This window comes from Delphinapterus leucas, chromosome 3 (assembly GCF_059928025.1).
Source record: "Delphinapterus leucas isolate spDelLeu-1000000601 "Yukka" chromosome 3, BTC_Dleu_Yukka2, whole genome shotgun sequence".
Lineage (NCBI taxonomy): Eukaryota > Metazoa > Chordata > Mammalia > Artiodactyla > Monodontidae > Delphinapterus > Delphinapterus leucas.
The window spans coordinates 118713012-118736072 of record NC_143131.1 but is presented as its reverse complement, the minus strand read 5'-3'; the positions used below and the strand labels follow the sequence as shown (position 1 = coordinate 118736072).

Below are 23061 nucleotides of genomic sequence, written 5' to 3'. Positions count from 1 at the left end.
AGTCAACCCCCAGAAGGTCTCGATCTTAGTGACCCTCTAGGTACCTTCATCTGAGCCAGGTGGGTCTCTGTGACCTTTTTCCTAATTGTGACTGCTGCCTACAGCAATGACATCAGGGTGTCCCTTACTGTCTGAAATTAGCCATTCTAGGTGCTATTGCAGACAGTGCCCAATTTCAGCCTCCTAGGCGCCGTGCATAAAGCTGGCTTCCTCAAAAAGCTCTTGCCCTGTCAAGGTGAATGTAACCAAAGGAAATGGCTAAAGTAGCCATCTAGCTCTTCTTGGATCTTGTAAGCCCACAGGTCTTAGCTCAGGGCAGGCAGTGGCAGCTATGGATCCAGCCAGAAAGAACTGGTGACCTTTGCTGATGAGTACCAGACCAAAGTGCTGGCAATGAGCCAAGAGGAAGAAAAGGGTGGGGATGGAGTGATTTGGAGGCCAGCCATCCCACCCTGGGTCTTGGCAAACTTTCAGTGTGTTGAAGGGCACTAAACTCTTCTGGTCTAGGACAGGGATTCTCCAAGGCACTTCCCCTTCAACCAGGTAAGCAGTGATTTGTGCTTGGAATTACTAAAGATCCCAGAAGGGCAAAAATTTGTGAAGGGTTTTTGTTCCCAGGAGTATTTCTCATCAGGTGCCTTTACCTAGAGCCCAGTCCTGCACAACCTTGGGATCAGACTGGCAGCCCACTGGGCTGACACTAATTCCCAGGGAACCTCTGCCCTAAGACTGGGTCCCCGGATGGGCCCAGATGAGTCTGATATTTAAGACCAATCATCCTTAAGTTTCTCTATCCACCTCTTGCCTGACAGTGAGGGTCATTCTTCCCTCCTCCATTGGGCACCCTGGCTAGTATATGTCCTGCTTAGGAATCTAGAGCCACAGCTCAGGAAAGGACTGAGCTGACTTTCTCCATGTGATTTTTATACAATCACATGTATATGGAATTAGAAGCCCTCTTGGTGCATCTGGGCCCTCAACGTAGAGAAGATAAGAGAGCAGGTTAACCAATTTTAATGGAACCAAAAGATTATACAATGAAATTTTATATACATTCACAAAAAAAAAAAACATCGTGCAACTTTTTTTGGAATTGTAGAAAGCGAGCAGTGGAGAGCACATCCTTGTGGAGATTATTCTTGGGGTTGGAACCAGAGATTAGTATTTTGGTCTTTTCACTTCAACCCTGCAATAGAAAGAGAAATGAGCATAAGATCAATACACTAAGCAGTTCTCACCAGTCTCACACAGGAAGAATGCTGCTGCTCACCCATCGGCTTCCATCTTCTTCCTCTTCTCAATGATCTGCAAAAAGAACAGTTACAGTTGATGGTTATGCTGCCAGTCTAAGCTCACCTGAGACCCAAGGCTGACCTCTCTCCTACTTCCATGGCTCTCTGACCCACTGCCTGTTCCTGAATCTGTGGGCCAGTATCTCCTCCCAGCTGAAGCTCTCCCACCCAGAACCAGTCCCACTTACCGCACTAATCTTTTTCCATTGGCGATCAAGCTCTGCTTTGTCATTGGTTTCCTTAAAGCGCCTGGTTTTACGCCCTTCAGACATCTTGATGCCATACTGAAATGCAGCCCTGAGGGAAAAAAAGGGCAGTTGAGGGAAGAAGTCATCCGAGGTTGAATAGCAGTAGCAAGGTGTTCCCAGGAGACCCGGTGAGCAGAGAACCGATTTCAGAATGTTTCAGCCAGACTACACCCTCTAACCTGCTGTGGGCTAGTCCACCCCCACCACCATCCCTCTCCTCACTCTTAGCTGTATTTAGTAGCAAGACTCACTTGGGCAAAGCCTCCTTGTTGTTCATATACTCGCTGTATTCCTCCTGGGTATCAAAGTCCCAGCGGCCTAAAGGGCCTTTCTTGTTACCCTGTTGCAGGACAGAATGGGGGGCAGGGAAGGAAAAGATGTCAGTGGAAATGAGATTTTAGCCCTTGATTAAAGCCAGGCTCTCCCATAATCCCAGGTTTTATCATTCATAAATCCTACCCTAATAAACAATAATAAATGTTAACTGTGTACTTACTATGTGCCAGGCATCATTCTGAACACTAAACATGTATCTTATTTAATTCTCTCAAAAACTCTATTAAGAAAGAACTATAGTTCTCTCCATTTTTCTAATGAGGAAACTGAGGAAAAAGCAGTAAAATAAGTTGGCTTGGTCACAAAACCAATACCTGGCAGAGCCAGGGTTAAGCAAGGCTCCAAGACAGAATTAAACCATGCTATTAAGCATTGCAGTACAGAGAAAACAAGGAAAAGTATATGACACTTCTTCACCCTTAATGGTGTTAGTGTTTGTTGGTGTTTTTGTTTGTTTGTTTTTGTTTTAAGGCTTAGAGGAAAATGTCAATCCTGGCTAGAATAAAACTCTGTTTGTTTTCCAGTTATTTTCTAAAAACTGAAATTCCTTCTTCCCTTTCTACATGTGCACTAAAGGCCTGCTTACTCCCTAGGATGGAAATCAGAGCCTGGCACTTTACAGAAAATAAAAAGTAATATATTTATGGCCCTATCTCATTTGACTTTGTACAGATGCTTTAAAACAGTCAAGCTGCCCAGGACCCCACAATGCTGCTGTTCCTATTGCTGCAGCTGAAGGAAGATGAGGCCCAGAAAATGAAACAGATCATTTGGGAGGAGGGAAGGGGATATGCGCTAAAGAGTAACTGTCCCCACCCATCCTTCCAGCTCCACACCTGGTCCATTTTGCTATAATCCACCTCCTCGTCACTGTCCACAGCCATGTCATCCATCCTAAAGAGAAGCAACAGTTAAAGAGATGGTGCAGACCCAGACTCCTATGGTTCATGCAGAAACCTACCACTAAGAGGCTATATGCCTAGGAACAACCACCCCTCCTAGGCCTCCCACTCAGAGCCTAACAGAATACTTTACCCAGTAAGAAGTACCCCTGGGTCCCAACAAGTCAAATTTACACCTCACTCCCCCCCCCCACCTTGTTCTGCAATCATCCCAGCCTCCCTTCTTTGTAACAGAGTCTCACGTACGTGGCTGGGTAGCACTCAGCATAGCTATTGGACATGCCAAAGAAATCTCCCAGCTGCTTCTTGTCTTCTGGCTTCTTCAGCATATGTTATGTTAAAGAAAATAATTCTCCCAATAGCAGAAAAACTTCAAGCAGGAAGGGCCAAGGGCTAGAAGCCCCAACATGAAAACTCTAAGGAGAGGGCTGTGAACATGAATGAGTCCTCTGAGAAAGGGGAAAGTCATGACTTCATCCTTGTCAAAATTCAGCACAAAAGGGAAAGAGCAAGATGGGGGCGGGGAGGTTGTGGGGAAGCAGGGAGGCAGGTGGAGTTGGAATGAACACGCTGAAATAAAGGATATGATTCAGTGCCTTCCCAGCCAGCAGATCCAGCAAACTTTTCATTGATCGACTTGATCAGCTCCTTGGCGGATCCGGGTCCTGGGCGAAAGAGAACTCTGTTCAGACTTTGAAATAAGGAGCTTACAACCTCTTCCCCACAACACACTTCCCACCTGTGCCTTTCATAACAACATTTTTTAAGCAACAGAACCCTTTATCTAACAAAGTTTTAATCAAATTCCAATTCAAAATGAGCTACTCTGCTTGAGATGCACTAGTGTGCCCAGAATACTGTCCACTCAACCCGCCCCACGTCTTCAGAACCCCACAGCTGGGAGAATTATATCAAACAGAGCAAATATGCCCTGCCCTTGCCCAGGAAGACAGACAGAACTCCAGACTCATCTTCCGTCTATTCCATAAAGCAAGACACGGATCTTCCGAGAACCCAGAACTAGGAAGTCCCCCAATCCCACCCTTGGCAACTCTGAGTTCTGGGTCAGACTCTCAGCCCAGAGGAAAGCAGCACTGCCAGAGCCAATGCAAGATGCCATGGGTAAAACTCACCTTTGTCAACATCCATGGGCTAGAAAGAAAACAGAAACTGAAGTGAGTGTCACCAGGAGGGATGCCCACTCATCTCTCCCTCAAGTTTGAATCAATTCCCTACCCTACCCCCTGCCCCCATTTCCAGGATGGTTCCTACCCTGGATTAACTGACCCAGTTGCTTCTGTGAAGCCATGAGCCACCTATATAACAGAGGGGTTTTGTACCTGGTTGGGCAGCCACAGAGATGGGCAGCTCCGCCACCTAGTGCCCGGGACTACATCTCACCTCATCGTCCACTTTTGGCTTCTCAAAGTAGCTGTGCCTCTTCTTCTCTTCTTCTCTCTCTCGGTCCCGCTCCCGCTCTCGATCGCGTTCTCGCTCTCTGTCACGGTCTCTGTCTCTCTCCCGATCACGCTCCCGTTCCCGGTATCTCTCCCGCTCCTTGTCTCGAGGTGTCTTGGTTGTGGAGGGCACATAATCCCCAATGTCTTCAAATATACTAGGAAAACAGAGATCCCTAGCTGACAAGGTCACACAAACTTCCATTTCCCCTGGCCATTTCTCCAGATTCTCACACCAAGGCCTCCCCCAAATGCCAAAGACAGGAAACCCAGAGGCCCTTCCTCCCTCAGATCAGGGGGCAAGGGCTAGGATACATACTTCATGTCAGCCTCAGGGGGTTTCTTCTCTTCCATTTTCCCTGTAACATAAAGAGAGGAGTGAGGAAGACACTCCTGAGTTATTTCCCACTCAGCCTCACCATGCTTTTCAGTTCTCAATGCCCTTTTAAACATCTTCTGTTTAAAAGATGGGACAACAAAAGCTACCCCACACTCCCCCTCCTCAAGCCTCAAAACTGACCACTGCTTCCTGGGTGGGTCGAGCAGACAGAACCTGGATGTAACCATCCCTTGCTAATGCTCCACTGCTCCCATTTTTCTCTGGTCCCCAGGAGCCTCCCAATGTTCTGGAAGCTCGAGGAGACCTTGGTTCCATCTCAGATGCCCCTCCAGGGGTAAGGTTTCTCTCCCTAACTCTCCAGATTACCTTTATCTTTCTTTTTGAGCTTCTTGTTGCGGGTACCCTGCCTCAGGTAGGAAAGGATCTGGGTGAGCTTGCTGATGACAATGTCATTTGTGGTCAGTGTGGTCTGGGCCTGAAAACCCCCAAGGAGCAAGAATGTTATCCCACTGAGCAGGACTCTCTTCATTTACTCATTCATTTACTTAACAAATTAACAAATTAAAGGATAAGTGAGAATTAAATAGGTGAAGACAGGGAAAGGAAGTGTTGTAAAAGGATATTCCAGACAGATGAAACTGCATACAACGGCCTGGGTCATAAGTAAATCTAGTACATTCAAGAAAGCCAGGATGACTGGAGAATAAACTGGGAAGCATGGTAGAAAGAGGCTGGAGAGGCCAGGAGTTACAGAGCCTCACAAGCCATGATACCGACTTTGGCCTTGGGATTCCCTGGTGGCGCAGTGGTTAATAATCTGCCTGCACGGGTTTGAGCCCTGGTCAGGGAAGATCCCACATGCCAGGGAGCAACAAAGCCCGTGCACCGCAACTACTGAGCTTGTGCTCTGGAGCCCGCAAGCCACAACTACTGAAGCCCGCGCGCCTACAGCCCGTGCTCCGCAACAAGAGAAGCCACTGCAACGCGAAGCCCGGGCACCACAATAAAGAGGGGCCCCCGCTCACCGCAACTAGAGAAAGCCTGCACACAGCAACAAAGACCCAATGCAGCCAAATATAAACTGATTAATTAAAAAAAAAAAAGATTTTGGTCTTTATCCTAACACTAAAATACCATCAAGGGGCTTCCCTGGCAGTCCAGTGGTTAAGAATCCACCTTCCAATGCAGGGAACACGGGTTCTACCCCTGGTTGGAGAAGTAAGATCCCACATGCTATGGAACAACTAAGCCCCTGCGCCACAACTACTGAGCACGTGAACCACAACTATAGAGCCCGTGTACTGCAACAAAGATCCTGCAAAACTAAGACCCGATGCAGCCAAAAATAAAATAAATAAATATTTTTTAAAAATAAAGAAACCAAAAAAATAAAAATAAAGAAACCATCAAATCTTCTAAACCGGGAGCAGGGCATATATGGGAAATCTCTGTACCTTCCTCTCAATTTTGCTGTGAACTTTTTTTTTAAATTAATTAATTAATTAATTAATTTATTTCTGGCTACATTGGGTCTTTGTTGCTGTGCACGGGCTTTCTCTAGCTGCAGCGAGCGGGGGCTACTCTTCATTGCGGTGCGCGGGCTTCTCATTGCGGTGGCTTCTCTTATTGCGGAGCATGGGCTCTAGGCACGCGGGCTCCAGCAGTTGTGGCTTGTGGGGTCGAGGGCGCAGGCTCAGTAGTTGTGGCACACGGGCTTAGTTGCTCCGCGGCATGTGGGATCTTCCTGGACCAGGGCTCGAACCCGTGTCCCCTGCATTGGCAGGCAGATTCTTAACCACTGCACCACCAGGGAAGCTCTGCTGTGAACTTTAAACTGCTCTAAAAAATTATCTTAAAAAAAAAAAAAAATGACAGTAGTGAAGGCAGAAAAAAAAAAAACCTTCTAAACCATGATGAGAAAAAGTCATGCTGTTAAATGATCACTCTGGCCATGTGTAAAAATGATAATGGAAAAGGGGACGGAAAGATGTGGGGAGTGGTAACGGCTAAAGAGTACAGGGTTTCTTTTTGGGGTGATGAAAATGTTTTAAAATTGATTCTGATGCCGGTTGTACAATTCTATGAAAATACTAAAAGCCACTGAATTGTACACTTTAAAGGGGTGAACTGTTTGGTATGTGACTTACATCTCAACAATACTAAAAATAAATAGAATATTGGAAGGGAACCACAGTGGAAGTGGGGAAACCAACTAGGAGCCCCTTTTAATAGTTCCAACAAGAGATGATGACTTTTTTTTTTTTGGCCATGCTGCACAGGATGTGGGATTTTATTTCCCCAACCAGGAATCGAACCCATGCTCCCTGCATTGGAAGTAGAGTCTTAACCACTGGATCACTAGGGAAGTCCCAAGAGATGATGGCTTAGACTGGAATGTTATTGTGTTATTGGTGGAGATAGAGAAAAGTGAATGGATTCAACTGAGATTTAGGAGGTTAAAAGGTGGGCAGGCCTTGGTTAAATGTGGTAGATGAGGCTCAGGGCAGAAGTGAAGCTGATTCCCAGGTCTGAGGCTCACGTAGCAGGCTCTCGGGACTTGGGTCACTCACCTCCATGGTGGGGCAATCAGCCTTGCTGCGGATGAGAGTAGTGGGGATGTCAGTGTCAGCATACTCATCATCCAGGTCTACCACGTAGGCCATGCGGCCTGGAAGAAACAGCTCATTCCGCTCATATGCTTTGCTCTTGAAGAGCATGCGGTAAACATTTCGGCCTACAAAAAAGAGTAAGAGCAGCAAGTAGCCAGTGAGAAACTTCTACAATAACAGCTACTGTTTACTAAGTGGTTACTGTGTGCCAGCCACCATGCCAAGTGTTATGCTTGCTTTGCTTCATTCAGTCTTCACAACAGCCCTGTGAGGTGGTCATTATTATCTCCTTTTAGCTGATAAGAATACTAAGGCTGAGAAGTAAGGGTTTTACTACCACTTAAGTCATATGACTATTGCCAAGTCCTATAGCTACTAAGCGACAGAACAAAGAATGCGACCCCGGCCGTTTAACTCCAAAGCCTGAGCTCTTATCCACCCTTCCTACATTGCCTTCTCAAGGGCACTATGTGCCTAGCATTGTATTAGGCCCTGTGAGGAAGAAGGATGAAGTTTAAGGTAATACTGATGAAGACAGGAAAAAATAGCTCTACTATATGCTCAGTGTGATAGGCATGTTGCATGTATTATTTCTCTTCGTCCCAGTAATCCCATGAGGTGAACGTTAACCCCATTTTTGCAAGTGGACAAACAGAAGCTGAGAAGTTAAGTTGGTTGCACCCAAAATCACATGCTTAGTGTGATTTCATTACAGGAGTCAAATGCAGGTTTCTGAATTCTGAGTTTTTAATCATCAACCATGCTACCTCCCATATGGATAAGCCCAAATCTGAAAGAGCTTCCAACCTAACTGAGGGGATATTAGTAATATATATGAAATAACTAAGTCTACATCTGAGTTCTATTAGAGTATTTTGTGGGAAGTAGCTGGTTTGGGGACAAAAAAGAGATAAAAGTAGATTGAGGGAAAGGGGAAGCATATTCCATCCAGAGCACTAAATTCCTTACAATTCCCCTGGAATGCACAGCCACTAGTGTAGAAATTCTGTACTCACCCAAACGTGTTTTAAATTCTATTTTATTTTCAGGATCCTCATCTTTCCTGAAAAGACAAAAAGAACATTTTTGCTAAATGAGTTCCTACTTTTGGCCCCTCCTTTCTAAACTCTCAAGCTCTCCCTGATGTTTATTTACTTGGTTTCCTTCTGGGGCTTTTCCATCAGTTCTTCCTCCTCTTTCTCTTTGCTGGCAATTTCTGCTCGTACCTAACAGGAAAGCAAGTAAGGTTTAGACATTTATTCACTTTACATATCCTTACTGAACACCATTATACCACACTGTGCCAGGAACTAAGAACTCAATACTGAACAAAACAATATAGTCCTTGCCCTAATGGAGCTTATAAAAAGAGAGACAGACAAATTAAACAATTAAACAACAAAGTGTGATAAATGCTGTAAGTAAAACAGAAGAGCTATGCAAGGGTGCAGGTAGTGGGAGGTGAGGAGTGGGGAGACTTAACAATACACAGGTGATCAGGGAAGGTTTGTTTACCCAAGAAGATAAAACTGAGGCTGAGACTTGAAGGATGAATAGCAATTAGTCCTACAGAGGGGACACTGTTAGTTCTTCTACATGGTCTGAACTAACAGCAGTCTCCCTCCTCACCCCAAAAGGTGAGCATTCAGCATGCTAGTATTACTCTCCATCTACCAACCAAGCTCACCTTCTGAAGCAGAGCAAAATCCAAGCCTTTCACCAAATGGGTGTGTTCCATGTCACCACCCAAAAATTTGGACTCCTGGATCAACTGTCTTCTCTTCTCTGCAGCTGATTTGTCCCTGTAGAATGAAAGAGGCCACATAAGAACCACCCTTTGTGGGTGGCAAGTGCCTCTTGAAATGGCTTGGCATGGGGAAATGGCTTTCCAGAGCAAGGAAAATGTGAGGAAGAATTCATACTGCCATTGTATGACTTTGCAATGCTGAGGGAACCATGCCCTGGCCCACTCGGTACTCACGCCTCAGCAGTGGGGCCCACAGCCCTGTAGTTAGCTGTGGTGCTGATCAGCTCAGTTTCCTCATAATCTTTGTTCACTCCATCCCGCCGTTCCTTGGCACGGTCCCGGTACTTCTCTGCTAGTTCTCTTTCTCTCTCAATTTCTTGTTGGCGAAGTTTGGCATAATAACTGTGACCAGGGAAAGGCAAATGTGTAAGGCTCAGCAGAACTGTTCCTGCCTGTTTCCCTATACCTTCACCCAACTCTCTATGCTGAAAGCTCATATATGTCCTCATAGAACTGCTGGCCACCTCTTGATATTCCTCAAAAACAGAACTACAGCATCTTCCAGCTCACAGATACACTGTTCTAATGCCACCATAGTATACTCCAACTGTCACTTCAGAATCCTTTGATGTCACCTAACTCTACATCACCGAGTCTCTACAAGTATGAGACTTTACCATACGGCAACCAGGAAGTCTCTGAGTTTTTATCACGTTCCAAATATCACCTGAAAATATATCATTCCTTGCCAGTCCTCCTCAAGAAAAGAGAAAAAAGCAAAGTACCAGGTCTAGGAAGCTTAGTATCATATAAATAATAGCAATGACAATGATAACTGACAGCAGCCAAAATTAACTGGGTGGTTACTATATGCCAGGCACTGGTACTAAGTGTTTACATGGACTATCACAGTTGATCCTCATGACAACCTGATAACAGTTATTATCACTATCTTGATTCCACCCATGAAAATATTGAGGATTAGAGAGGTTAAACAAAATGCCCACAGCATCCAGCTAGAAACTGGTAAAGATGAGATTAAAACACAAGCTGACTCCAAAGCCCTAAACAGCCATTCTAAATATCATTCCTCTCCACTATGAAAGCAGAGACTCTCAAGACAAGGAAGGAAAACCTCAGTCTCTTGCCTCATAACTAGCCCCTACTCCTTTTCCCCGAACAGTATCCATCATAAAACCCAACACTCTTCCATCCTTCCTTTACCTTTTCTTTTTTCTCCTTCGTGCAGCTGGATCTTCATCCTCATTGTACTCCCTTGGCATCCTAGAAAAGAAAGAAATTCACTGATTGTGAAATATTGCCACAGCCCCAGAAACCCCAAGAAGTGGCTTTGAGGACTGAAGAAAGGCTTAGAATACTGACCACAGCAATAGCTGACCAGTTTCAATCAGGCAGAGATCCATGTCAATATTTGTAGGTGAGTGGTTCTCAAGCTTTAGAAAGCATCACAACCACCTGAAGGGCTGTTAAAATTATATATTCCCTAATATCTGCCCTAGAATTTGAGTCCATGGGGCTAGAATGGACCCAGAAATCTACTTATTTAAGCACCAGCAGCAACTCTAGTACAAATGGTCCATGGAACATACTCTGAGAAAAAATGAGATCCCCATGGGACTTCCCAGGTAGTCCAGTGGCTAAGACTCCATGCTCCCAATGCAAGGGGCCCAGGTTCAATCCCTGGTCAAGGAACTAGATCCCACATGCCGCAACTAAGAGTTCACACGCCACAACTAAAAATCCTGCATGCAGCAACTGAAAGATCCCGTGTGCCACTACTAAGACCCGGCACAGCCAAATAAATAAGTAAATATTTTTTAAAAAATGAGATCCATACAGCATCCCAGTCTTTCCTGGAGCTTCAATCTCAAAAGGCAGAGAATCAGAACCATGGACCTCAAAAGAGAACTAGCTTTCCAGTTCCTAAGATAACTAGTTCAATAAATTTTCCATAGGAAGGAGATGGGAAACAGATTGGATCACCCCAGAACTTACTCATGGTGACGTGACTTAGAGGGTGGTGCAGAAGCAGGTGCAGCCCTTGGGGTCATGAGAAGTTTCCTGAAGTCTTCATTAGTGAGTTTTGATCTAGAGGGCGAAAATTTTAAACATTAGTACCCAATAAGAATTGGAAAAGGAATATGTAAAAAATATGGTTCACTTTACTAGAAATCAGAGAAAAACAAATTAAAACAAAGAACATGCCACTTTTAATGCATCAGACTGTTAACGATTAAAAAGTTTGATAAATTGGACTTCTCTGGTGGCACAGTGCTTAAGAATCCGCCTGCCAACGCAGGGGACACTGGTTCGAGCCCTGGTCTGGGAAGATCCCACGTGCCACAGAGCAACTGAGGCCGTGCGCCACAACTACTGAGCCTGCGCTCTAGAGCCTGCGAGCCACAACTACTGAGCCCGCGTGCCTAGAGCCCGTGCTCCGCAACAAGAGAAGCCACCACAATGAGAAGCCCGCACACTGAAACGAAGAGTAGCCCCCGCTTGCCGCAACTAGAGAAAGCCCTCGTGCAGCAATAAAGACCCAATGCAGCCAAAAATAAATAAATTACTAAAAAAAACCCAACACGGGTGGCAAAGTTGATATATAGACAATATATCTGATTAATTTTAATATTTTAATTCACAAAGCAATGATGTATTTTACTCAGATATGAATGTGTGTACACAAATGCATTTAAAAAGAGTAGGACAAAAAGATAAGTGTAAAAAAGGTAACGGTGGTTACCTCTAAGAAAGGGGATGGAATTGGGGATGTTATCAAAGACAACATTACCCTTATTCTGATGTTTTAATTTTCTACAAGAATTAATTCCTATATAACGTGTAATTAAACATCAATTTTAAAAACTAGCACTCTCCCTGCCTTAATTTCCCCTCTAATACTCTTACGCAGTTGGCCTGATCCAGTTAAAGTTCACAAAGATAAAGAGGCAAGCGGTATGATTTTTTGGTCATCCTTGCTGACAAGACATTCAGAATTCTTTCACCACCACCACCACTTTACTCATTACCCAGCTCATTCCCATGGTTCTACATCAAAACACTCACTGGTGGAAGGAGTGAGGATCGTCCACATCATGGCCATCTGGGGCCAAAGGGTTGGAGAACGGCTCGCCTAAGAAAAGGAATTGATGTTAATTTAATCAATCTCTTTAGAGTCAGGTCTTGTGCAAAAGCTGGGGATCTAGTAGTGAACAATACAGACGTCTTTTCCTGTCGAGTTGAGTTGCTCACAATCTAGTGAGGAAGAAAGGCAAGAACATCGACACTGACAATACAGGGTAACAAGTGCTGAAGTAGGAAAATACAAGGAGCTATGGGAGCTCAGAGGAGGGGGCCCCTAAACCAGCGCTGGAGGATCAGCAAAAACTTCTTGAAGATGACACCTAAGATACTACACGAAAGATAAATTTACGGAACCAAAAATTAAGTGACGGGGTCTGGGGGTGGTTCACAGATAAATCTCATCTGTCGTGGGTTGGGGCAAGGACAAGATTGAGGGACAGTCTGGAGCTGCCCGGCCTCGCTCGGGGCCCAACTGCTTCGCCAGGCTACAAGCGTCACATCCCGGCCCGCCTCCACCCTCGCGCACACAGCCGGCTTAAATTCTGAGGTCAAAATAACGCGCCAAGTGTCCCGAGTCCCGCGGGGAAGAAAGGGCAGATGACCCGAGCCTTACTATCTCGCTCCGGCATTTCGTCCGCGGTATTTCAACCCAGCAACGACCGAGGACCCTACAACAACACGGCAGCGACAGGCGACTCCCCACAATGCACCTCAACAGTCCACCCACAGTGCCTTTCGTGCCCCAGCTTTTCCGCCGCAACGGAGGGCGGAGAAATCCGAGTAAGAGTTGACCTGTAATGCTTTTATGGCATTGGCTAAACTTGGCCCCGCCCCTTACGTCAGCCAACCTATCCCGGGGCTGGAGCGTCTGCGGCTGGTCTGATAGGATCACTTGGCCGGAAGGTCTAGGGCGGATGATTTGGTACTAGCCCTGATGGCGGCTGCTGCAGCGAGTAGGGGGATCCGTGCCAAATTGGGCCTCCGTGAGATTCGTATCCACTTATGCCAGCGCTCGCCCGGAAGCCTGGGAGTCAGGTGAGGCACGGCCCAGTGAGGCGGGCGGGCTTCGGGACGCCGGGGTCACGACCTCGACCTCCCGGGTGTTTGAGGAGGCCCGCACCCACACCGCACGCACGGTGCTCTCTTCGGCCTTGCAGGGACTTCATCGAGAAACGCTATGTGGAGCTGAAGAAGGCGAACCCCGACCTGCCCATCCTAATCCGCGAGTGCTCCGATGTGCAGCCCAAGCTTTGGGCCCGCTATGGTGAGCACAGGACGCCGGGGACCTGAGACCCCGGTGGAGGAACAAGGGTTCGAGAAAAGAAAGGGCTGCCCAAGGTCACACAGAAACTTGTTCAGGGTCTGAATTCGGACTTGCTGTTGACCTCGTTGCAGATAAGGAAATATACATTCGCAGGGTTACAGGATGCTTTGTGTCCCAATAACATCTATGTGGAGGCGGGCCCTGTCCTGCATAGGGATCAGGAGCTGTCGTCTTTGTAATTCAGAACAGGCTTCAGATAGGGGAGAAGGGATGCTGGTCCAGTCCATCAGTGTAGGTCCTTCCAAATTGTGTGGTCAGTGCCGGTCCAGACAGAGTGTGAGAATCTCAATAGTAAAAACCTAAAATAATGACTGTGTTGAGCACTTACTGCTAGGCCCTGTGCTGAGTGCTTTCCTGCCTAAATCTCATTTAACCTTAATTAATATGAGGGGTGGATTCTTTGGTTATTCAGCTAGTATGTATAACAGGGTTGAGCTTCTACCTCTGTTCCCCCTTCCTAGATTGCACTTCTGCCAGACTTCCATGGCTGGCTCTTTGTTATAATTCAAACTCCTCAAAAAGGCATTCCCTGGCCAGTTATGTAACATTGCCCCTTTACCCTATACAATTTTACCACATACTTATTAATATATTACCTATGTGTCATTTTACCACAATTTGAAAGTAACTGTCATGTTGCCTGACACATAGGGACACACAATAAATATTTATACTTACTGAATAATGGTATTTTTAATCACGGTTTTTAACTAAACCTCACCCTAGCAATGTCTGGAGGACGGCAGGGAGTCACACCCAAGGCATATCCATTATAACAGTGGACAACTGCAGTATGCCATGCACTAAACATTGTTTGGAGGAGGAACAAAGGTTTTCCTCCCAAAAGCCAGTAGACTAGAGGAGATGGACACAAATAACTTTAGATGAACAATGGGAGCCACTGAATGGGCACCATTAAAAGGCAGGCTCATGTAATACACTGCTCACAATGGTTAATAATAAATGCCTACCATGCCCCTTAAAACGTTCCTGAAACACTTTCCTTCCCATTATGACCGCCCAGAATCAGCCGAAATTCTACTACCCTTCCTATCCTACCAAGACTGTAAGTTGAAGACAGTATTATACTTTGGTAGCCCGTACAGTGCAGAGCGGATACTTAATCACCTCCCTCTCTCTTCAGCATTTGGCCAAGAGAAGAATGTCTCTTTGAACAACTTCAGTGCTGATCAGGTAACCAGAGCCCTGGAGAATGTGCTATGTGGCAAAGCCTGAAGCCTCCACTGAGGATTAAGAGCAAGAGCCCCAGAGCCTGAGCTCTGCTGGACTGAGTACAATGTGGAGAAATGTGTTCTTCTGCTCTTTATAAAGCTTGTGCTGAAAATGCTGTCTCAGGATGTTCTGTTTCTCATTCCACCGACTACCCCTTATTGTGCAATCAAATGAGGCAAAGCAGCTGAATATAAAAATAAAACTTATTTTATTCCGTCCCATCAAAAGCCACCAGCTGCTGAAGAAAAAAAAAAAAAAAAGAAAGAAAGAACAAGAAAAAAGGAGATTCTATGGACCCAGATTAAGTAGGCCACACTGGGTTCCCTCTGGTCCTCCCGCCTGGACACTGCTGGGTAAAACAGGAGGAGCTGGGATCCAGAGATCTTAACTTAGGCTTAGGTGTGGGAGCAGAGGGCATGATGTCATTATGGTTCTAAACCTCCCAAAGGGGCTCTGTGGGCCAGGAAGCTGGGGAGTGGGGGAGATGGGGAGTGAAGTACATGACTTTGAGAAGTCAAGTCACCCATGAAGAGCTGTCTGCTGGAGAGCATGCACACGATCCTGGAGCTGTGCTACCTCCTCATGCCTTTGTAGGGCCTGCAGCCCTGACTGCTGCAAGAAGGCCTGGGCAGCCTGAGAGCAGGGAAGAAAAGGATTCAACACTGGGTCCCTCAGTGCTAACACGCAATTACCACAGCCTTATGGGTTAGCCCACCTCTTCTTGGAAGAATGCATTCCCAACAAGAGTATGGAAGTTTGGACCTGGAGCCCACATAGGCTAGCCAGGCCCAGAGCAATGACTAAAGTTACTGGAAGGAAAGGGGCCATGGTGAGACCAGAGGCTTCAGAACAGAAGGATTGGGGACTAAGGCCAGAAACCCACCCCTGGCTGATAGAGGAACAGCAGTTGCAGCAGCTCCAAACTCTGGCCTACTACTTCAGTGTCAGAGAAGGCCAACGTGTCCAGCAAGGAGGAGAGCAGGGGCCCTGGCCATAGACGCTGACAGTAAGCAGGACCTTTCTCTGCAACGTTGCACAGAACCGTGAGCACCTGCAGACAGATATATGTACACAGTCAGCACAAACGATGAAAACCAAAGATTTTAACGATAGCTTCTGTGGAATGCTGACCACATGCTCAGGCACTGTGCCAAGCAGTTTTATATGCATATTCTGTAATCCCCTCAGCCACCCTCAGGTAGGATTACTATTCCCAATTATAAATGAGGAAACTGAAGCCTAAGGTGGTTAGTTGATTTGCCCAAGGTTAGTTACTAGTAAATTACAGTTTAGGGACTCACACCTAGACTGTCTGGTCTATGACTGATGGTCTGGCCCTGAAGCCATCCATACCACACCACCTGCCAGCTCTCAGCTAAGGGTACTTCTGAGGGCTCAGGGCTGCTCCCACTGTTTACACTTTGGCCACCAGACCTTGGACTCAAGTGACCCCAATACCTACCAACACGCTCACCACATTAGATACAGACAACAGGTGCAAGAGGGGCTCAATCAGATCCAGGGAGAGCAAGGAAGTGCAGAAACTAGGACTGTTTGCTGGAAGGGAAAATGTCAGGGTGAAGTTCCTCCAACTGGGGCGTGAAACCAACCCACTCCCAATCCTACCCTTGTCAGCCCAGGCCATGAGGAATTATTCCCAGTATCTAAAGGCCCAGACCTAGGCAGATTATGGTGCTTACCAGTGAGGTTGTTAAGGAGCCAGAGGCCCTCAGGAAGCAGGCTGGGCTGTTTCTGGAGGAGGAACTGCAGGAGGATAAATAAGGCTGCCACAACACGCTCATCTCGGAGCTGCAGTTGCCCTCCCACAGCCTCTGCTGCTGCCTCTGTTAGCAAGTTGCTTAGACACCGAAACACAGGGCATGCCAGCTGCAAAGACGAGTTAGGGTTCAGGTTTAAGGAGGAAGGGGCAACCTGCACGCTGGAGCAGGAGCTGAGTAAAAAGAAAGGTCACCCAGAGGTTGACCTGTCCTCTTCACCTACCAGCTCCAGTCCTGCATCCTCAGTTCTCTGGACAGCCCCAGCCAAGTCCAACAGCAGCAGCCCCAGGGTGGACAGAGCACCCTGGGTGATGAGCAGGGCATTGTTGACCTGGCTGGGCAATAGGAAGCAAGTAGTCACTACTCGGTCAATCCTACCTTTAAGGTGGCAAATGGCCTAGGTCTGTGGGTTTCCTGAGCTCCAAGAAGAGAGGACCATAAAACAAGGAAAACTCACCACAACAATTCCAGAAACCAAAGTTCAAAAACCTGAGTGTCATGGAAGGAAGCCCCAGGGGAGGTTTGTGGCACTTCCCCAATTGGCCTATTACCTACAGATGATATAGTGAAGGCACCAGGCAAACTCCACAGCTACTCCAAGGTTCAGCTTTGGGCCAGGTTGCAACAGTTGCAGCATATGTTGTGGGAGAGTGGAGCCCAGGACAGAGCTGTCAGTAGAAGCAGAGCTGTGAGTAGGAACCACAGAAGGCAAGATGCCAGTCACTCTTCCCAAACCCTGAGAGCAGGTGGGAAAGCGTCCAAACCCAAAGCTCTTCCCAGTCAGGCACATGGGGTTGAAATGTGCAACAGCTTTGGAAACAAAACTCGATCAGGCATCAGGAGCTACACTACCAAGTAGGTCACACCTGCGTACACATCTGGAGACTCAGTTTTACTTACGGGATGATCTTCTCTGGAGCTTCCTTAGCCTGCAGAAGCTGGGACAAGGCATATCCAAGAGCTTCCAGCACAGTCAGATGGGGAGACTAGAAGCAGACAGAGTAGGGATCTGACTCTGGAACCTAGGCCATAAGATTTCCTGAGACTTTCAACCCCTTAGCACAGGGCAGAGGCTGGAGCTGCCTACCCAAAGCAGGTGGGGCATGTGGAGAGACGTGAGGGGAGGGGTGCCCAGAGAGGAAGCAAGGAGGTGGACACTTACCTGGATGCAGGCAGCCAAGGCCGGAACAATGCCCTGTGGCAGGAGCTGCCTTCTCACAGCCTCACTCTCCACAATCAGGTTACCCAGTGTATACAGACAGAGCTCCTGAGAGCAGGACAACAAAAGCACTGGGCCTGGCCTGTCTCAGGCCGGGGTGGGGTAGGGGTGGGAGTGGGGAAGCTGGAGCATACCTGTCCTTGAGGATCGGGGCACAGGGGAATGGGAGATGATGGGTGTGTGTATGTCTGGGGGCATCAGGAGAAACAGGTTTTCCTCTTTTGCCTACCTGCCAGCTCAAACTGGACCCAAAAGCACAATTTTTAAATCCAAACCAAGAACAAGGTAGGAAGGGGCAGGGCTTACTATAAAGTCTGAGCTGTGACCGGAGAGGTAGGTGAGAAGGTAGGAAGTGGCTGGCAGGCAGGCCTCAACTACTGCAGACTGCTCAGAGTGAGAGAGCTCATGAAGGCACCGAGCCGCCTCAAGCTGCAGCAGGGCCTGGTTGCTGGTCAGGAGCCCGACTAGGGTCCGAATGCTGCCCTCCAGCCTACATGAGTGAGCACCAGAGCCCTGCTCAGCCAGTGGCCCATCCCCCCCACACTCCTGTCCACCCCTCAGAGACCCAGCCACACACTCACACCACCCGCACTGACCTGATGAAGGTCTGTTGCGTCTCAGGGCGCTGCAAGCCTCGCCGAAGGCTGACCAGAGCCCCCTCTCTCTCCTTTTCCTCTGTCCCCCGCTGGGCTAACCGCAGGAACTGCTGGATCTGGAGCCCAGGGCAGGGAGAAGAGAGATGGCAACACATAATTGCCAGAAAGCAAGGCATGAGTTCTGCTCTTCCCACTTCAGCTGTGAGCCCTTCAATATGGCACTATTCCTAGAACTCATCATTCACAGTAATATGGCCAATAAGTGCCAACCTTGCAGTAGAGTGGACAGAAGAGGGAATCAGAACTGGGTTTAATACAAGCCCTGCCACTTACGCTACAGGGGACTAAACCCCAGTTTCTCACCTGAGAAAAGAGCATAACATCTACTCTGCCTTTTTACTGTGTTATTTCAAGGATAACATTTAAACCTCTCAGCCTGACACAACCTATCCCTCTAGCGATTCTCCCCATGCAGCCGACACTGCAACAACACTGCGCATCACATGACGTGTTTTTTAATGCTTCCAAGCTTTCGCATAATCTATTCTTTCTGCCTGGAATACCCTCCCCAGGTCCTCCACTTCCTTTAGATTTCTGCTCTCACTGCCTCCGGGAAGTTAGCTCTTTCTGGCTCCCTTTGGAAGACTCAGGGGTTTCTACTGTGCCTCATGTTTCCTTCATGACAGGTAGGAGCACATCTGTCTCCTTCAATGGGTTGTGAACACGTCAAAGAAAGGGACTCTCTCTTCATCTTTCTGTACCTCAGTACCCAGCATAGGTGCCTTGGTATAAAGTAAGCACACAATGAATAAATGGTATAACCTAGGTATAAGTGCTTTGTAAACTATATATGTAAACATAATATAAACAGGGGATACCCAATGCTTGCTGAATGAATAAATGAGCTGAAACAAATTCTTTCATTCACTTATTCCATAAATACTGAGCATCTACTATATGCCAGATACTGTATAGGCATCTGAGTTTTCACTGATGACAAATAAGATTAGGTCCAGGTTCCTGTGGATTTAAAGTCTAGTTGGAGAAACGGTAACAAGCAAACAATTAGTATGATTAATACTCTGCAGACCCACTTTAGATGCAGCAAATGCAAAGGCCTTGAGACAGGAAAGAGCCTGGTATATTGTTCCAAGAACTGAAAAGAGGACAATTTGTCTGAAATGAGTGAACTGATAAGGTTGGAAGTAGCAGAGGTTAGACCATGCTGGACTGTGTAGATCACAGGAAGGATTTTGGTCTCTGTGTTTTTAAAAGACGCATCTGACTGATGTATAGAGAATTAACTTGAGGAGGCAAAATTTCTGCAGATGACCTGTTAGGAGGCTGCTGTTAAGTATTCAGAGAAGAGGGTGGTGGCGATCGTGATGGCAACGCCATTTAAAAGACTCCACAGCTCTTTAGGAGGTAAAAAAAAAAGGGTGGGGGGGCTAGGACTTGATGATGTATTGATGTGGGGATGAGGGATAGAGTTGTCGAGGGTGATTCCCTGGTTTCCGGCTTGGCCCACTAGACGGAAGGAGGTGTTGAAGGGACCGCGTTTAGGTTTGGGGGCGGACCTCGAGTACAAGAGAAGGTATTTGCCGCTACCTGGTGTGGATCTCACCAAGCACCCTGCCCCCTCACCTCGGCTTCCCCGAAGATCATGGCCACACATCCCTCCTCGGCTTCCTCCAAGGCTTCGTCTCTCAGCAGCCTCTTGCTGACTAGCTGCTGCTCTCTCCGTGCCTTCCGCAGTGCTGGGAGCAAAGGAGCCGCTTGATCATGGGAGGGGCACCCAGGACCCAGAACCCATCTCCAACCCTGGAAGCCTCCTCACCCCTACTCCGACCGCCATACCCTCATCCTCCCGTGTTCCCTCGCCCGCCCGCACCTGCCTCCCGCTCCCGCCGGCGGCACCGTAGCTCCTCCACCCCGCAGCATAACGGCTTGAGGCGGCCCCGCTGTCGGCTCCACATGCTGGAACTGGAGCAAACCTGCACCAGAGACGACGCAACGGAACCCAGGAGTCTAGAAGATGGTACGGACTGCGCAGCCGCAGCGTAGAGCGGAAGGGGAGGCGCCAGTGGGCGGGGCATGACGTGAAGTGAAGGAGGAGCGGAACACGGGGAAGCGACCACGGGCGGGACGGGGCGGGACGGGGCGGGACGGGGCGGGACGGGGCGGGACGGGGCGGGACGGGGCGGAGCGAAGGTTAGAGGAGGAGTGGGAGCTCTAGACGAGCGAATTCCAGATAGCTGCCCGTTCCCTTGGCCTCCGGCTTCTCGGCTTCCGATCTAGTAAAGGAAGTAACCCAACCTCGAGCCGGACAGCCCCAGGCCCCTAGCGTCACCTTCCACTCAGCAAACACAACCTACCCACCCCTAACAGATTCTAAACGAACATTCAAAACTACCCCGAGTTCTAGGAAGATGTCGAACGCCATTTTACTAATAACACGGCTCTCAGTGATGAAAGCTGGCTAACCCCTGGAAGTGCATTACCTTATTGAATGTTCGCCATGACAATTATCCTCATTTTTCAGGTGAGAAAAAGGAAACAAATTCAATTATGTGTCACTGTTCTGGGTAAAAGTGAACCGCAAAGGCTTCCCTGGTGGCGCAGTGGTTAAGAATTCGGCTGCCAATGCAGGGGACACGGGTTCGAGCAGTGGGCCAGGAAGATCCCACATGCCAGGGAGCAACAAAGCCCGTGCGCCACAACTACTGAGCCTGCGCTCTTGAGGCAGAGAGGCACAACTACTGAGCCCACGTGCCACAGCTGCTGAAGCCTGCGCACCTGGGGCTCGTGCTCCGCAACAAGAGAAGCCACTGCAATGAGAAGCCCGCGCACCGCAACAAAGAGTAGCCCCTGCTCGCTGCAACTAGAAGAAGCCCGTGCACAGCAACGAAGACCCAACGCAGCCAAAAATAAATAAATTTATTAAATAAATAAAAATTTAAAAAATACTTTAAAAAAGTGAATGGCATTATTTTCAGGATAAAGTAGTTCCTTCATCAAATTTTGAGCGCCACTAATCTAGTAGGTACTGGGGAAAGTGGTGAATTAAAAACTGTGCTCCAGGGGCTTCCCTGGTGGCGCAGTGGTTGAGAGTCCGCCTGCTGATGCAGGGAACACGGGTTCGTGCCCCGGTCCAGGAAGATCCCACATGCCGCGCAGCGGCTGGGCCCGTGAGCCATGGCCGCTGGGCCTGCGCGTCCGGAGCCTGTGCTCTGCAACGAGAGAGGCCACAACAGTGAGAGGCCCGCATACCGCAAAAAAACAACAACAAAAAAACCCAACAACAACTGTGCTCCAGGGAATTCCCTGGCGTCTAGTGCTTAGGACTCGGTACTTTCACTGCCATGGCCCCAGGTTCAATACGTGGTCAGAGAACCAGATCCCGCAAGCCAAACAAACAAAAACTGTGTTCCATACCCTCAAAATCTGAATTGTGGCCAACTAAGCCCTACATGGTCTAATCCCTGCATACCTCTCCAGCCTTACCTTACTCATCCCTCCTAGGATCTTTGTTCCCTAAATAAGCCCTGCACTTTTTCTCTTCTGGGCTTTTGCACAGGCTGTTCCACTGCCTAGAGCCCTGTCTCTGCCACCCCACCCTCACTACAACCAGCACTCTTCCCTTAATTAACACTGCCCTCGAGATCTCCAGTGTCCCCTACTCAGAACTACTGGACCAGTGCCCCCGTTATGAGAGCATATAGCACCATACGCTTCTCCTTCATAACCCTTTTCACAGCTGACATTAAGTTACAGTGTAATTGTTTGACGTTGTCTCTTCCCAAACCGCCTTCACAGCTCCAAGAGAGTAGAGTCCTGGTAGCACTTAAGAACTTTTATTGAGGGAATTCCCTGGTGGTCCAGGGGTTAGGACTCCACGCTTTCAGTGCCAAGGGCCCGCGTTCAATCCCTCGTGGGAGAATAAAGATCCTTCAAGCTGTGAGGCCAGAAAAAAAAAAAAAAGTTAAAAAGAATTCTCATTGAGGCCTCTAATCTTTAGAAAGCTACTACTTAGGGCTTCCCTGGTGGCGCAGTGATTGACAGTCCGCCTGCTAATGCAGGGGACATGGGTTCGTGCCCCAGTCCGGGAAGATCCCACATGCCGTGGAGCGGCTGGGCCCGTGACCATGGCCGCTGAGCCTGCGCTTCCGGAGCCTGTGCTCCGCAACGGGAGAGGCCACAACAGTGAGAGGCCCGCGTACCGCAAAAAAAAAAAAGAAAGCTACTACTTAGACAAATGTGCAAGTAAGAACAAATCCAGGAATGGGAACTGTTCTTCAAACCCATTTCCTTCCCTTTAATTTAATTCCACCTCTTGGAGTCAATTGATGAAGCCTTTGATTTCTTCCACAAAACATCTAGTTAAACATCCGCAGACCATCATCCTGTTCTCCGTATCTTCTCTTCAGGTCCAACATCCATCCAGCCTCTGGACAGCCACTTATTGAGCACCATTTATTTATTTAACTTTATTATTATTATTTTTTTTTTATTTTGGCCGTGCAGCTTGAGGAATCTTAGTTCCCCCACCAGGGATCGAACCCGTGCCCCTTGCAGTGGAAGCGCAGAGCCCTAACCAGTGGACCACCAAGGAATTCCCTGAGCACCATTTATTAATGCACCATGCTCTGGCTGGGGATAGGATCTGGGTCTTGTCCCCTTCCTCATGGGGCATGCCAGCTTCTAACACCTACATCTTTCTCCTGGTTGGGAAGAGAAGGCAAGTCCCCAGGAAAAATCTGTGCTCTGCCCAGAGTGTCTGCTCAAATAGTTACAGCTGCCCAAACTGTTTTTTATTTGGGGTTTTTGTTTGTTTGTTTTTGTTTTTTGCACTTATCTGCCTGGCGACTCTGTTAA

At 47.9% G+C, this 23061-nt stretch overlaps 3 protein-coding genes across 8 annotated transcripts; 1 reads left to right on the top strand and 2 right to left on the bottom strand.

Moving 5' to 3' along the window:
- Positions 1 to 998: 998 nt before the first annotated feature.
- Positions 999 to 12779, bottom strand: IK (IK cytokine). The gene is made up of 20 exons (XM_022588990.2): positions 12650 to 12779; positions 12019 to 12085; positions 10948 to 11040; positions 10156 to 10215; positions 9166 to 9333; positions 8872 to 8986; positions 8340 to 8410; positions 8201 to 8247; positions 7146 to 7309; positions 4942 to 5050; positions 4555 to 4594; positions 4180 to 4393; positions 3912 to 3930; positions 3365 to 3443; positions 3025 to 3105; positions 2713 to 2770; positions 1792 to 1880; positions 1481 to 1589; positions 1271 to 1305; positions 999 to 1186 (listed from the first exon to the last, which is right to left on the bottom strand). Exons 1-20 carry the CDS (start codon positions 12663 to 12665, stop codon positions 1159 to 1161), a joined length of 1662 nt encoding a protein of 553 aa, XP_022444698.1. The 5' UTR covers positions 12666 to 12779; the 3' UTR covers positions 999 to 1158.
- Positions 12780 to 12920: 141 nt separating this feature from the next.
- NDUFA2 (NADH:ubiquinone oxidoreductase subunit A2) lies at positions 12921 to 14705 on the top strand. The gene is given in 4 exon segments (XM_022588989.2): positions 12921 to 13071; positions 13194 to 13300; positions 14505 to 14587; positions 14589 to 14705. Coding segments are annotated over 4 exon segments (318 nt in total). The 5' UTR covers positions 12921 to 12970; the 3' UTR covers positions 14616 to 14705.
- A 73-nt stretch (positions 14706 to 14778) lies between these two features.
- TMCO6 (transmembrane and coiled-coil domains 6) lies at positions 14779 to 20221 on the bottom strand. Of its 6 annotated transcripts, none has more exons than XM_022588987.2 (12): positions 20078 to 20221; positions 19831 to 19943; positions 18187 to 18302; positions 17897 to 18080; positions 17534 to 17638; positions 17272 to 17357; positions 16923 to 17057; positions 16595 to 16706; positions 16294 to 16357; positions 16056 to 16150; positions 15477 to 15644; positions 14779 to 15226 (listed from the first exon to the last, which is right to left on the bottom strand). In XM_022588987.2, exons 1-12 carry the CDS (start codon positions 20160 to 20162, stop codon positions 15113 to 15115), a joined length of 1377 nt encoding a protein of 458 aa, XP_022444695.1. In that variant the 5' UTR covers positions 20163 to 20221; the 3' UTR covers positions 14779 to 15112. The 6 variants fall into 6 exon arrangements, with proteins under 6 accessions (XP_022444695.1, XP_022444690.1, XP_022444689.1 ...); XM_022588982.2 differs by having other exon boundaries at positions 16068 to 16150; positions 16294 to 16480; positions 20078 to 20220; XM_022588981.2 differs by having other exon boundaries at positions 16294 to 16480; positions 20078 to 20218.
- Between the last annotated feature and the right edge of the window lie 2840 nt (positions 20222 to 23061).